The sequence below is a fragment of the Crotalus tigris genome, unplaced genomic scaffold (assembly GCF_016545835.1).
Source record: "Crotalus tigris isolate CLP2741 ecotype Arizona unplaced genomic scaffold, ASM1654583v1 scf7180000024415.1033897, whole genome shotgun sequence".
NCBI classification, from domain to species: Eukaryota; Metazoa; Chordata; class Lepidosauria; order Squamata; family Viperidae; genus Crotalus; species Crotalus tigris.
Window position 1 is genome coordinate 636,105 of NW_024100581.1, and position 14,459 is coordinate 650,563.

At 45.6% G+C, this 14,459-nt stretch overlaps 1 protein-coding gene across 6 annotated transcripts in view; it reads right to left on the reverse strand.

The window, feature by feature from the left end:
* ANOS1 (anosmin 1) overlaps positions 1–14,459 on the reverse strand; it is a 395,256-nt gene that overhangs the window by 246,731 nt on the left and 134,066 nt on the right. Inside the window, exon 3 of one of the 6 annotated variants that reach the window (XM_039329751.1) lies at positions 3,050–3,510. The exons of the other annotated variants lie outside the window; for them this stretch is intronic. Coding sequence (XP_039185685.1) covers positions 3,050–3,211 — 162 coding nt within the window. The 5' untranslated portion in view covers positions 3,212–3,510. The remainder of the gene's footprint in view (positions 1–3,049; positions 3,511–14,459) is intronic. 6 annotated transcript variants of the gene reach the window in all.

Genomic DNA, 14,459 nt, shown 5'->3' on the forward strand with positions numbered 1-14,459 from the left:
ATAGACAGGATCTGAGGAATTCCTTTACAGATCGATACTTTAAAGCATCTCCAAGCAAACCCCACCCCACAGTTCATATGGACGGTTCGAATCAGCCAATCCCCAAGTGTTAAGTCCATTATGGGAAAGGGGGGATGACATCGGTCAGCTCTGGTCATAGCGCAATGTTCAAGCAGCTCTTTGCACCTTCTTTTGAGAATGGAGAAATAAACCAGGCTCCGGAGGCTGTATTTCTTTCTCCCTCCCTTTTCCTAGTTGACAGGTTAGGGAGAAGAAAGTTTAGGGAGAGATACAGTGCAGGAAGCAAATTGTTACATTGTAGTGGGCAGTGGACATAGAGGCAATAAATGAAGCAAAAGGTTACATTGTAGCAAATAGAGGAAGCAAAAGCAATAACCCTGCAGGCACATCCCCCCTCTCCCTTGGGAGTATGGCAGAACCCAGGGAAAGGTGAGATTTGTTTTTAGGTGAGAGGGGATAGATAGAAATGAAATAGGAATGGGTTCTGACAGGTAGTGACAGTTTTTATCTTCCTGGGATCCACGATCACTGCAGATGGGGACTGCAGCCAAGAAATTAAAAGACGCTTGCTCCTGAGGAAGAAAGCTATGGCAAATCTAGACAGCATACTAAAAAGCAGAGACATCACCCTGCCAACAAAAGTACGTATAGTCGAGGCCATGGTTTTCCCAGTTGCAATGTATGGCTGTGAAAGTTAGACCATAAGAAAGGCTGAGCGCCAAAGAATTGAGGCCTTTGAACTATGGTGCTGGAGAAGACTCCTGCGAGTCCCCTGGACTGCAAGACGATCAAACCGATCAGTCCTAGAGGAGATCAACCCTGACTGCTCTTTAGAAGGCCAGATCCTGAAGTTGAAACTCAAATACTTTGGCCACCTAATGAGAAGGAAGGATTCACTGGAGAAGAGCCTAATGTTGGGAAAGATTGATGGCAACAGAAGAAGGGGACAACAGAGAATGACGTGGCTGGATGGAGTCACTGAAGCAGTAGGCGTGAGCTTAAATGGACTCCAGAAGATGGTAGAGGACAGGAAGGCCTGGAGGAACATTGTCCATGGGGTCGCAATGGGTCGAACATGACTTCGCAACTAACAACAATTGTTACACATCTTGCTGTTAAATAAATTCCCAAATATTTAACTTTTTTAACTATTTGAAGATTTTTGGGTTTTTTTTTTTGCTAGTTGGTTTTGTTTTTGTTAGATTTTTAGTTAGCACTTTAGTCTTTACTCTGTTTATTTTCAACCCTGCCACTTCTCCAAAATCTTCTATTTTCTCCATAAGTTTAGTGCTCGTTTCAAGTGCTTCTTCCAATATAAACACCAAGTCATCTGCAAATTATTGTAGTTTATATTTTTCATCTTTTATCTCCAATCCTTTAATTTCTATATCTTGTCTGATGTTTCTATTCAATACTTCCAGCGTTAGCCTAAATAATAATAAAGATAGTTGGCATCCCTGTCTTGTGCCTTTTCTAATGTCAAAGTTTTCTGTAAAGTCTCCATTTACAATTATTTTGGCTGTTTGTTTATGATAAATTGTTTCAATTACATTTATAAAGTTTTCTCCCAAATCCATTTCCTGTAGTTGCTGAAAAATAAATTGGCAGTTGTTGAATGCTTTCTGTGCATCAAGAAATATTAAAGCCATCTGTTTCCCTAGATGAATTTCATAGTACTCTAAAACATCTAGAATCATTCTTAAATTATTTTTTATCTGTCTTTTAGGTACAAAGCCATTTTGGTCTGTATGTATAAATTCAGTCAGAAATTTCTTTAGCCTTTCTGCTATTATTGAAGCAAAAATTTTATAATCTACATTTAATAACGATATTGGTCTATAATTTTTATTTGCGTTAGATCAGAGTTTTCTTTGGGTATTAAGGTAATATTGGCTTCACTCCATGTATTTGGTATTTTAACCTCCCAAAGTATTTCATTGCATAGTTTTTCAATATTGGGCTTAGTATATTTTGTAATGATTTATAAAGCTCTGCAGATAAACAATCTGGACCTGGAGTCTTATCATTTTTTGCCTTTTTTATAGCTTCTGTAATCTCCATCATTGATATTTTTCCATTTAATATATTTTGAATATTCTATGAAATTTTTGGTAAGTCTGCTTTTTAAAAATACTGCTGTATATTTTCTTTTGAAATTTCTTCTGCATTGTAAAGTATCCTTGATATTTTTTTAATTGTTTCATTTTGAAACTGTAATTCACCTTTTGAGTCTTGCAGCTTATTTATCAGTTCATTTCCTTTGTCGCTAGTTGTATGAATTTTTTTTTCTTTCAATATAGATTTGTTCAAGGACCATCTTAATTTTTTCTTGGCTCCTATCCAAATCATCTTTATTGGATTATGATCTGCCCAGAAATTAGTTTCTATCTGTCAGAATCCATCTTATACTGAAGGGGGGAATCTATTTTATTTCTTTCTATTACTTGCTAAGGGTTTTGCCATTCTCCTGAAGGGGAGGGGGTAAGATGCTTCGGGCTGTCTCTTTGTTTTTCTGTTTCGCTACAATGTATCCTTTCTGCTATTCCTGCATACTTGCTCTTTGAATTGTCTCTCCCTTGATGTTACCTTGGGGTGAGAAAGGAATGTGCCTCCTGCCATCTAGCTTATTTCTCGCTGTGGAAGGGAAGGTGCGAAGACCCAACAACATTTTCACAAGCATGTGTTATCAGCTCCTTTCCCACAGTGGACTTAACACCTGAGTATTGGCCCATTCAAACTGACTGGATGAACAATTGGGGTGGAGTTTGCTTGGGACTCTTTTAACCTATTGATCTGAGCGGGAAACGCTCAGATCCTGCCTATCATGCCTGCTATCAGCTTCTCCTAATAAAAGTTCTTTTTGGAAGAACTTGCTTCCACGAGTCCTGCTTTCTTAGGATGAGGTTTCGAAGTGGGCCCTGACCTTAGGCAGGATCTGCAGTAACAGTCAGCCCGGAAGGAAGACCCTTACCGGGGAGCTTAGCAAACAATGTCAGATATTGGAATGGAAATAGAAGAACCTGCCTACCATCAAGCAGACCCCTGTGGATACAGTTCCCAATCCTTGAGTTTGTCGGAAGAGGCAGTGGTCGCAGAACACCATCACAAACGCAGGTGGTCGATGGGTGTTGGGAAGAAGGAGGACTGAGAGAAGAAAGCCAGGAAGGAGACGCTCAGGCACGGCAGCCATCAACCAGGTTGGAAAGTCAAGATGAAGAGGTCACTCCACCTTAGCAAAGACGAGGATGACCAACCACCCATTCCAGCCAATTTCTGGAGCAAGCTATCGACATGCTGAGAATCACTCTCGATTCCATGTGGGAGGAGAAAGCTGATCCATGCCGGAGAATTGCCAACCTGGCTTCCACCGAAGGAACGGATGAAGGGGAGGTTGACCAGCAGTTCCAGGCCCTTCTATAAGCACCACAAAAGCCACCGCCATCACCACCGCTGTCGCCACTGCTGTTGCCACCTCTGGCCAAGCAGCACCTGCAGACAGAGATGGACAAAGGCATAGATGGAAGAAGGGACATTGATCTATCCAAAAGTTCCTGCCACTGGTGGTGAATTACTGGGATATTTCCTGACCCAGGTGTTAAACTACATGGAGGGATATGACCATGACATACTGAGCGACCGGGGCCGGATTCAGATTGTGCAAGCAGCCCTGGATGGCACTGCAGCAGACTGGGTGGTGGATCTCCAAGGCGCTGATGCCCCAGAACTACAAAACTTTAATCAGACACAGATTTGAAGACCCTTTGGCTGATTGAAAGGCACATAAAAACCGTTCAGCAAGACCGGTGACTTGTGGCAGAATATACTCAAGAATTCCGGGCCCTAGCCAGTAAGCTAAACTGGCCAGAAGACATCCTGGTCAGGCATTTCAAGGATGGTCTGAACTATGACTTGTATGATGCCTGCATCCCCCAAGGAGACCCCGACCGACTTCAAGACTGGTACATCCTGGCTGAGGAAGCAGAGATCAACTGGGCTAAGAGGCAGCAATGTGGAGGGAGATCATGGAGGAGATCACCAGCAGAGCCAACCTGTGAACCAACGAAGCAAGCCACAGCTACCAAAAGAACAACAGGATGTTTCAAATGTGGGAAGGAGGGGCATCGCATGGCTGAATGCCACTCATACATCCCTGTCCAGAAACCTGGTTGAGTCCTATCTGGGAAGCCCAGAAAGACCCCAGAGAAGTCGAAGGAGAGAACCATGAAGAGCATGGAAGTCGTTGAGGGAAGGGAACTCTGATACCACCAGGAGAGCCATCCAGCTTGTCAGATGACAACTCAGAGGATGAACCCCTGGTAAGAGAACCCATCATGCCCCTTCCAGTAGAACTGTTTAGCCCCGGAATGCCCGAGAGGGTGGCACTCGGAACACTAATGGACTCTGACTGCACCTGTTGCCTCATAAGCCAAACATTAGTGAGGAATTTAGGAATTCGGGTGAGGAGGCTGAAGAACCGATCTCATTCAGTCAATTAGATGGGTCCATCGCAGGGAGGATGCCAGCCACACTTGCTACACTGCCAGTTCAACATACCATAGGGGATCACGTAGAGACTATAATGTTTGTAGTATGGAATGCCCCCTTATTCTGGGCATGGCATGGCTAACCACGTGGGACCCAGGGGTGGACTGGAGGACAGGAGAACTCAGGTTCCCAAATGGAGAAACAGCAAAGACCCCAACTGAACCCCGAACCAGTGGAAGCCCCTCTGAGAAAGCAGCAATGGGTGGGGAGGATTCCAGAAGAATATAAAGACCTAGCTGAAGTATTCAGCGAGGAAAAATCCGATGAACTAGCCCCTCATTGGCTCACAGACTGCTCCATCAAGATCCGCCCAGGTGTGAAGTTACCCAAACCCAAACTGTATTCCATGAGCCCACAAGAATTAGAGGAAATGCAGAAGTTCATAGACAAACATTTAGAAAGGGGATTTATCCAGCCGGCAAAGCCAAAAACCGCCACCCCCGTATTGTTCCAAGAAAAGAAAGATAGGACTCTCCGTCTCTGCATAGATTATAGATCTCTGAACGCAGTGAGTGAGAGCAACTATACCCTCTCCCCCTCGTGAAGGACATGCTAGCCCATCTGTCAAAAGGAAAAATCTTTTCAAAGCTAGATGTGAGAGAGGCCTATTACCGGACTAGAATAAAGGAGGGAGACGAATGGAAGACAGCTTTCAACTGCCCCTTAGGGTGTTATCAGTTCAGAGTCCTACCATTTGGACTGCAAGAGGCACCTGCAGCATTCATGCAATTGATAAATGACATGCTTCGGGAGCACCTATACAAAGGGATACTAGTTTACCTAGACAACATCCTGATATTCACTAAAACAATGGAGGAACATGTGAAACTAGTCAGAGCAGTCCTAAAAAAGCTCCAGGCAGCTCTCCTGTATTCCAAACTATCTAAATGTGAATTCCATAAGGAAAACATTGACTATTTGGGTTATTGCATTTCGCCAAATGGCATAGAGATGGACCCTGAGAAAGTCCGATCAGTATTAAAATGGACTCCACACCGCACTAGGAAACAATTGCAGAGTTTCCTTGGATTCACTAACTTTTACTGGCAATTCATCCCCTCTTCTGCACAAATTGCATTGCCAATTACAAACTTGCTAAAAACCAAGGGGGAAGGAAAACTGAAGCCAAACCAGCCATTGAAATGGACAATGGAATGCCAAACCGCATTTGAAAAGCTTAAAAGACTATTTTCCACAGAACCGGTTTTGAGGCACCCTGACACTGACAGCCTTTTGTAATTCAGGCTGACGCTAATGATATAGCCGTAGGGGTAGGAAAACGATGAGGGAAAATTACAACCCTGCGCATATACCTCAAGGAAACTCACAGAGATAGAGCAAAGATGGGCAGTCTGGGAGAAGGAGGCTCATGCAGTGCGATGGGCTCTTCTCACTTGGCAGCACTTCCTGGAAGGGAACAAAATTCCTTTCCAGGTGTGGACTGACCACAAAAAACTGGAAGCACTAAAAATGCCCAGGAAACTGACTCCCAAACAAGCGAGATGGTCACAACATTTTCACTGGTTTAACTTCACTTTAAAACACTTACCAGGAGGAAAGAATTTCTTAGCAGATGCATTGTCCAGACTGCCCCAATACAATAGTAACTGAAGCAACATAACAGACCCACTCATGCCAACTAAGCAACTAGCAGCACAAGTTACCACCTGAGCACAAGCCAAACTTCAAAAACCTTTAGCGAGCCAAGCAGGGATCGAATTCAATAAAGTGCTGGAAACCGACGAATGGTTTCTGAGCCACAAGAACATATGCACCATGACTGATGGTCTACCATGGGTCAAAGGGAAACTATACAGCCCCAAAAATCAGAGACTAACATACATGTAGTTTTGCCATGACTCAAAATCAGCAGGACGTTTTAGTTTTGTAAAAATCTTACAATTAATGAAAAGATGATTTTGGTGACCTTCGATAAAAAAAAGACATTGAAAGCAACATGGCTAGCTGTCCAGTTTGTGCTTCAGCGAAGAGATTGCAAGGAAAAACTCTAGGCTTATTGCAACCACTCAGCTCCTTGGAAGGAAATTTCTATGGACTTTAGTGTACAATTACCAGAAAGTGGGGGAAACACAGTCATTTGGGTCATAATGGACTTATTCTCCAAACAAGTACCTTTTATTCCCTGCCAAGAAATCCCCAATGCAAAGACACTTGCAAAGCTTTTCATTCATCAACTTCATGGAGCCCCACAACGTATCATATCAGATAGAGGAGTGCAATTCACATCAGAGTTTTGGAAAATGTTCCTAAGCCTATTAGGGACTACCCAGGGGCTGTCATCTAGTCATCATCCACAAACAAATGGTGGGACTGAACGGTCGAACTCAGTACTGGAGCAGTACTTAAGATGCTTCATTAATTACCAGCAGGACAACTGGACCGAGCTGCTTCCATTCGCAGAAGTTGCCTACAACAATGTGGTCCACTCCAGTACTGGCTACACTCCATTCCAAATGGCAACAGGACAATGCCTGAACTCCCTTCAAGTGACTCCATAATCCCTTCCCTAAAGGAATAGATTGCACAATTAAGACACACCTGGCCAGTTGTGAGGAAAGCTTTAGACGAAGCTAGAGAAGCATATAAAGTCCAAGCAGATAAAAAGAGAAGTGAGCCAAAACCATTTCAAGTAGGAGAAAAGATTTGTCTATCTACAAAGTACTTAAAATCCCTACAACCCTCCAAGAAGTTAGGACCAAAATTTGTGGGACCATTCCCCATTAAAAGAATTATAAATTCTGTCACAGTAGAATTGGAACTCCCAAAAACACTCAGACAAGTTCACCCAATTTTCCACTGTAGCCTCTTAAAACATGAGCTGCAGTCACCCTTAAGGCTAACTACAGTTCCTCCCCTGCCTCCAATTGTGGTGGAAGGCGAACAACATTTTAAAATTAAAGAAATCCTAGACTCCAGAAAACATCACAGCTCCACCCAATACCTGGTAGCATGGAAACATTTACCACCATCCCAAAATGAGTGGGTCCACAAATGCCACGTTAAAGCCCCCATACTCCTTAGCAAGTTTCATGCTGCATACCCTGATAAACCAGACTAATCCTTGTCCCCCTTTTTTCTGTTTGTTCCACAGGTGGATCTCTCTTTCTTTTAAGAGGGGCAGGATGTCAGAACCCATATACTGGGTTATACTGGGCGGGGATCTATTTTATTTCTTTCTATTCCTTGCTAAGAATTCTGCCATTCTCCTGAAGGAGAGGGGGAAGATGCTTCGGGCTGTCTCTTTGTATCTCTGTTTCACTACAATGTATCCTTTCTGCTATTCCTGCATACTTGCTCTTTGAACTGTCTCTCCCTTGATGTTATCTTGGGGTGAGAAAGGAATGTGCCTCTGGCCATATGGCTTATCTCTCTCTATGAAAGGGAAGGTGTGAAGACCCAATAACATCATTGCGAGCCTGGGAACGGCCTATGTTATCAGCTCCTTTCCCACAGCGGACTTAACACCTGAGGATTGGCCCATTCAAACTGACTGACTATTGGGGTGGGGTTTGCTTGGGACTCTTTTAACCTATTGATCTGACCAGGAAACCCTTGGATCCTGCCTATCATACCTGCTATCAGCTTCTCCTAATAAAAGTAAGCAGCATGGTGGTAGGGTAATCAATAGTCCAATAACAAAATCATTCGTGCATATCTCCGGTTACATCTTTACAAGTTCCCTCTCTATTTCCCTTAATTATTATATCACATTCAAGTTAATACATTTCTAGTTATAACTCAATTAGTCAATACATTTGTTAATATAATTTTATTTATACATATCCTGTTTTTAAGCTTTACTTAATTCCAATTACCATGTTCCAATTTAGCCTTGAATAACCATAATATTTAGACTTCAGGTAACCCAAATTTCCCTCATTTAATTACAAAATAATTATCGTGTCTAAAATATACATATTGTTTGGAATGTTACATTTTTACTTTATTTCACAAGTATATTCTATTTCTCGTCCTGGTAGTTCCTCATTTACTAATAATATATCTTTGATTGTCACAAACCCATTTCCATGTTACAATTCAAAACTAAAATTTAATAGCTAATTTTCATTTCCTTTATAGATCTAGATCCTAAATATTAAATCAATCAATATCTCTAAAAATCTCCTTAACCCATTAAGTAAAATTTTAAGCTATTCTATCATCAGTCAGCAAAAAAGAAAAAAAAAAGGAGAAAGAAAGTCCCATTTTTAAATCTAACTCTGGCTTTCTTTTTGTGCCAAGCAGGCTACCATACCAGTGACTTTAAATCCTCAGATGAGTCTCCCTTCATTCCTACACATGTTGTTTGAATCAAGGGAGAGGATCCAGTTATCAATTTTTCAAAGGAACTGGCCCCTTTTTGATCATTAGATTGTTGCCCTAATAGTTCAACTCTCCATGTTTGATTTAAAATGTTTATCATCAGTTCAGTCTGGTCTTCTTCTTCTTCCAGTTTCATCTGGCTAGGATAAAAGGTCATGTCCTATGTTATAATTGTTATGTGATTGTCTAGATTGTCTAGGTCATGGGTTGGCAACCCACGGCTCCGGAGCCGCATGCGGCTCTTTGAGCCATCTCCTGTGGCTCTGGAGCCTCTTCCTTCTCCCCCCTTCTTCCTCCTGCTATGCCCCCCAGGCAACAGTCCCGGCTGGTGCAGCAGCGGTAGGGGCATCGCTTCCTGGGCCATCCCCAGGCCACTCCCTGGGAAGCCGAGCGGGCCATGGGTCTCCCTGGGCTGGACTGGGTGGCAGTTCTGGCTGGGAGGGTGGTGGCAGGGCATTGCTTCCTGGGCCATCCCCAGGCTGCTCCCTGGGCAGCCGAGCAGATCACGTGTCTCCACGAGCCGAGCCGGCTGGGGCAGCTGTGGCAAGGGCATCGTTTCCTGGGCTGTCCCCGGGTCACCGAGCTGGCCACATGTCTCCCCAGGCCAGGCTGGGGACATCGCTTCCTGGGCTGTCCCCAGGCCATTCCCTGGGCAGCTGAGCTGAGCCGGCCATGCATCTCCTGGGGCCAGGCCAGGTGGCAATCCCGGCTGGGGTGGCGGCAGGGAGGCATCGCTTCCTGGACCATCCCCAAGCCACTCCATGGGCTGCCGAGCCAGCCACGTGTCTCCCCGGGCCGGTCCGTGATGTCCCAGGTGCCTTTCATCACCTTCTATTGCCTCCTGCCTCCTGCCCCCTCCCCTCCTTGCCCCTTTGGCGCCGTCTGCCTTTCATTTTCTCTCTCTCTCCTCATCTGGAGAGAAAGAGAGGCAGAGGAAAGAGAGAGAGAGAGGGCGACTTGTTCTGGCGAAGAACCAGTGGGAGCAAGGTGAAGTAAATCAAAAGACATGGAACTTTCATGCTAACATCTGCCGAACCCTTGTTATCCCTGCCACAAACTCGGCTCATCCACCCTCACTCTCTCCTTTCCTCTCTCTCCGGATGGGGCTGCTCGCTTCAAATGATTTGCTACCGAGGCTCGGGAGCCAGGCAGGCAGGCAAGTCTCGACCGCAGCATTTTGTTGCTGTTGTTGTTTTGCATGTGGCACTGGCTGGGAACAGAGCCAAGCAAGCTCTGTGGTTGGAAGTCCCTGCACCTTGGGAGCCAGGATCTTCCCCCTCTCAGTCCCAAATCCCAAGCAGGATTCACCACATTGGGATTGGAAGTGAGCGGCAAGGAGATGGTCTGTCTCTCTTCCTTCCCTCCTCCCTTCCTCGCCGGCTACTGAGGCTCCCTGCTAGGCGCAGTCGGTCTGAAGCAGAGGAGGGTCAGGGGCCTTTCAAAGCATGACATTGCAATGGATGGGAGAGCCTTTCAGGAGGGTGCGAATGAACTGTAGTTCTCCATATATTGCTAACATACAGCGTTTGCCGTCCCGTCAGCAGGATCAATGCTAAGTGAGAGGTGCTGGTATTTTTCTTTGTCAGAATGTGATGAAGGGGTGTTGTCTTACCTGAACGCCTTTTTTCAGCATGAAGATGTAGCATCCACCGATTGGGTAATCAAAGCCTTCCTGCTCAGTTTTAGACTAAGACCAAACTTTAGCCATGCCTCCCTTGGGCGTTCCTTTCCCAGTTTTGACAAGGCGAAGCTTCTTAGGTCTGACACAATAGCTCCTCCTGTAAGAAATCTCCCTAGACTAACTGTTAAGGGTGGGTGTGGATGCTACATCTTCATGCTGAGAAAAGGCATTCAGGTAAGACAATGCCCCTTCTCCAGCATGACAGATGTAGCATCCACCGATTGGGACATACCAAAGCCACCCATGCCCCTGTTGGGAGGGAAGTCTAGGCTTGAGATTCGTGAGTAGAAACTACCTGCTGCAAGACCCTTCTGCCATCTGAGGCAGCGAACTTATCAAGTTTGTAATGCCTTATAAATGAAGAGGGGGAAGACTAGGTGGCTGCCCTACAAATCTCTTCAACCGAAGCCTGGGTAGACCAGGCCACAGTTGTGGCCCCGCTACGTGTCGAATGAGCTGTGATGTTGGCAGGAATGGGTAGAGACTGAGCCTTATATGCATAAGAGATGCACGCCCTGATCCATCTTCCAATGGTTGAAGACGACACCTTCAGACCCATGGAAGAGGGTTGGAATGACACGAACAGTGCCTCCGTCCTGCGAAATGCTGCAGTTCGCTTCACGTAGTGATGCAAAGCCCTGCATATGTCTAATGTGTGCCACAACTTTTCCAGGAGATGAGACGGTCTAGGACAAAAATCCAGAAGAACCAGATCCTGAGACCTATGGAACCAGGTATTGACTTTTGGAATGAAAGAGGGATCCAATGTGAGGATCACTCTGTCATCCAGAAAAATGCACAGGTCACTCCTGACCGATAGTGCGGCTAGTTCAGAAATGTGTCCTGCCAATGTGATGGCTACCAAAAAGGCCACCTTCAAGGAAGGAAAATGTAGAGAGCAAGATCTAATTGGTTCAAATGGTGAGCCAGTGAGTACCTGTAGCACCTTTGGCAAGTCCCAAGTGGGATATCTATGTACCACTGAGGACCAGTGTTAATGGCACCCTTAAGGAAAGCCGTAACTGCTGGATAATGAGATAGCTGGACCTGATTCTTGCAAGTGAGAACAGTGGATAATGCTGCAATCTGTTTGAGAATGGTATTATGCGACAGTCCCTTGTTCAGTCCTTCTAAAAGGTAGTCTAATAATATCGGGATGGTGACCGCAAGCGGGTTCACCTCCCTTGTGTTACACCACATACAGAAATTTCTCCACGTGGCATCATAAATCCTGTTGGTTGAAGGATGTCTGGAGGCTTGAATTACAGCAATCACTCCAGATGAATAGGACTGCTGGCTAAGCTCTCCCGCTCAAGTGCCAAGCCACTGTAGCTCTGGGTGTTGGAGCTGGCCCTGACTGAGGGAAATGTGATCTGATGGAATCTTCCATGGCGGGGAGATTGATAGATCCACGAGATCTGCAAGCCAAGGTCGCAAGATTAACTCTGCCTGTTCTAAGAGAAGTTTCCTGATAATAGCTGGGATCAGTGGAAGTGGAGGAAATGCATACAGAAGCCCCTTGGGCCATCTGCTGCGAATAGCATCCATTCCCTCCACCCCCCGTGATGGAAACCTTGTGAAGTATCTGGGGAGTTGAGCATTTGCTGGTGAAGCAAACAGGTCTACCTGAGGCTGTCCAAACCTCTCCGATATCTCCCTGAAGAGGACTGGATCCAATCGCCACTCCGAGTGGTCTACCGTCGCCCTGCTCAGAGAATCTGCTCGACGATTCTCCTCGCCAGAAATGTATTCTGCACTGATGGATTCCAGATTGGACTCTGCCCACAGACCCAATGCCAGGGCTTCCTGCATGAGGGACCAAGACCTGGTCCCTCTCTGCCTGTTGACATGAGCCTTGGCTGCGACATTGTCCATCATTATCAGGACGTGATTCCCTGTTACTATGTTGGAGAATTGGTGAAGTGCCAGGTGTATTGCCAATTTATTTTGTGTGCGAGATTGGCCTTGGACCATTGGCCCTGTGCCATGTGTGTCTGAATGTGTGCGCCCCAACCGAACAAACTGGTGTCCATCGTCGTGAGGCTCCTTGAAAAGTGATCCCTTGTGTATGGCTGCTGACGCCCACCATTGGAGTGACAGCAGAGTGTGATACGGAACTCTCACCTTCCATGAGGAAGCACTCATGTTCCGCTTCTGGAAGGATAGTAGGAACCATTGGAGATGTCTGGAGTGAAGTCTTGCCCAAGGCACTATTCCCAGACATGAGATCATCTTCCCCAACAGCTGAGACAGCTGGACCAGTGGCACTACCCTCTCTCTCTGGATCTTCAGGACTAGAGATCTGATGCTGTCCTTGCATTCCTGGGAGAGATAAACCTTGCATAGGTTTGAATCTATCACCGCCCCTAGGTGCAAGATCCGAGTGGTAGGGGTGATGTGGTTCTTTTTGAAATTCACAGAGAAACCATGTCTCTGGAGTGCATCTATTGTAGTCTGTAGATCTATCTGCACAGATCAAAATGAACTGGACTGGATAATTATATCGTCCAGGTAGCATTGCACTCGCACTGGTATTAGCCTGAGATGGGCCGCTAATACTGCCAGTAGCTTTGTGAACACCCGAGGAGCCGAGGACAGACCGAAGGGTAGTGCCCGGTACTGATAATGACTGTGAGCATGGCAGAATCAGAGGAATCTGCGGTGATGAGTTCTGATGGGAACGTGAAGGTAGGCCTCTGTGAGATTTATGGAGGATAGGTAATCTCCCTTTCTGATGCTGGCCAGAATGGACCTGAGAGACTGCATCTTGAATCTCCTGTAAATTAGGAAGCGGTTGAGTCCCTTCAGATCCAAAATCGCCCTCCAACCCCCCGAGGCCTTGGGGACCACGAAGAGGATGGAGTAGAACCCCTTTCCCCTTTGATCCACAGGAACTGGTTCTATGGCCTCTATTTCTAACAAGTGGGATATTGCCGTGGATACTAGCTCGTTCTTGTGTGCATGTCTTGAGGCTGGACACTGACAGAAGTGGTCTGGGGGATGGACTTGAATTCAAGGGCTAGACCGAATCTTATGGTCTCCCTTACCCAGGTATCATCGATGGTGACCTCCACCAGCTGAACAGAGCTAAGCAACTGCCTATGGGAGGATCCAATTTGCCATCACTTAGACTTCCTGTATGGACGGCCACCAGCCTCCCCTGAAGGGGCGCTTGGCTTGGAATTGACCCTTGGCTCCTGAACTTTGGCGGTCCTGTTGGCGATCCTGTCTGGGGGAAAAGGATCGGGAACCCCTGGGCCAATCCCAGGACTGCCCTGATCGAAAGGGCTCCCTCCATTCCCAAGAACTTCCAGCACGAAATGACTGCCTGCGAAATTCTTTTTTTTTTTAATAAAAAGTTTTTTATTTTCCATTTATTCATACAAAATACAATTCAATTAAAATAAATTCCTAACCATTGGTACCGCCTGCCCATTCCCCCCAGGCCGCGTCCACCCTCTCTAATCCTTCCCTACTTCCCTCCCCTTTCTCTCCTCCCCTCCTACTCTCTTCCCCTCCCCTTCTCCTCTAATGATCCTACTTCCTCCCTGCTCCTTCTTCCCCTCTCATCCCTCTCACACACTTGAACGCAGCATAGGGGAAATGCCCAAGCATTTACCATGACTATATTATCATTACCCACCCACTCACCCATCCACCCACCCATAACCCTCCCCCCCCTCGCTTCCCAGAGCAGAGTACAGGGTTATTAATAAGAAAGTTAACAATAATAAAAAAAAGAAAAGAAGAAAGAAAAAAGAAAAAAAATCATACTTAACCTTTAACTCCACTATATAAATTAAGTCATATAAACAAATCTCTACAACAGTTACTATAAAATTTACTCATAAAGTAAATGAAACTTTAT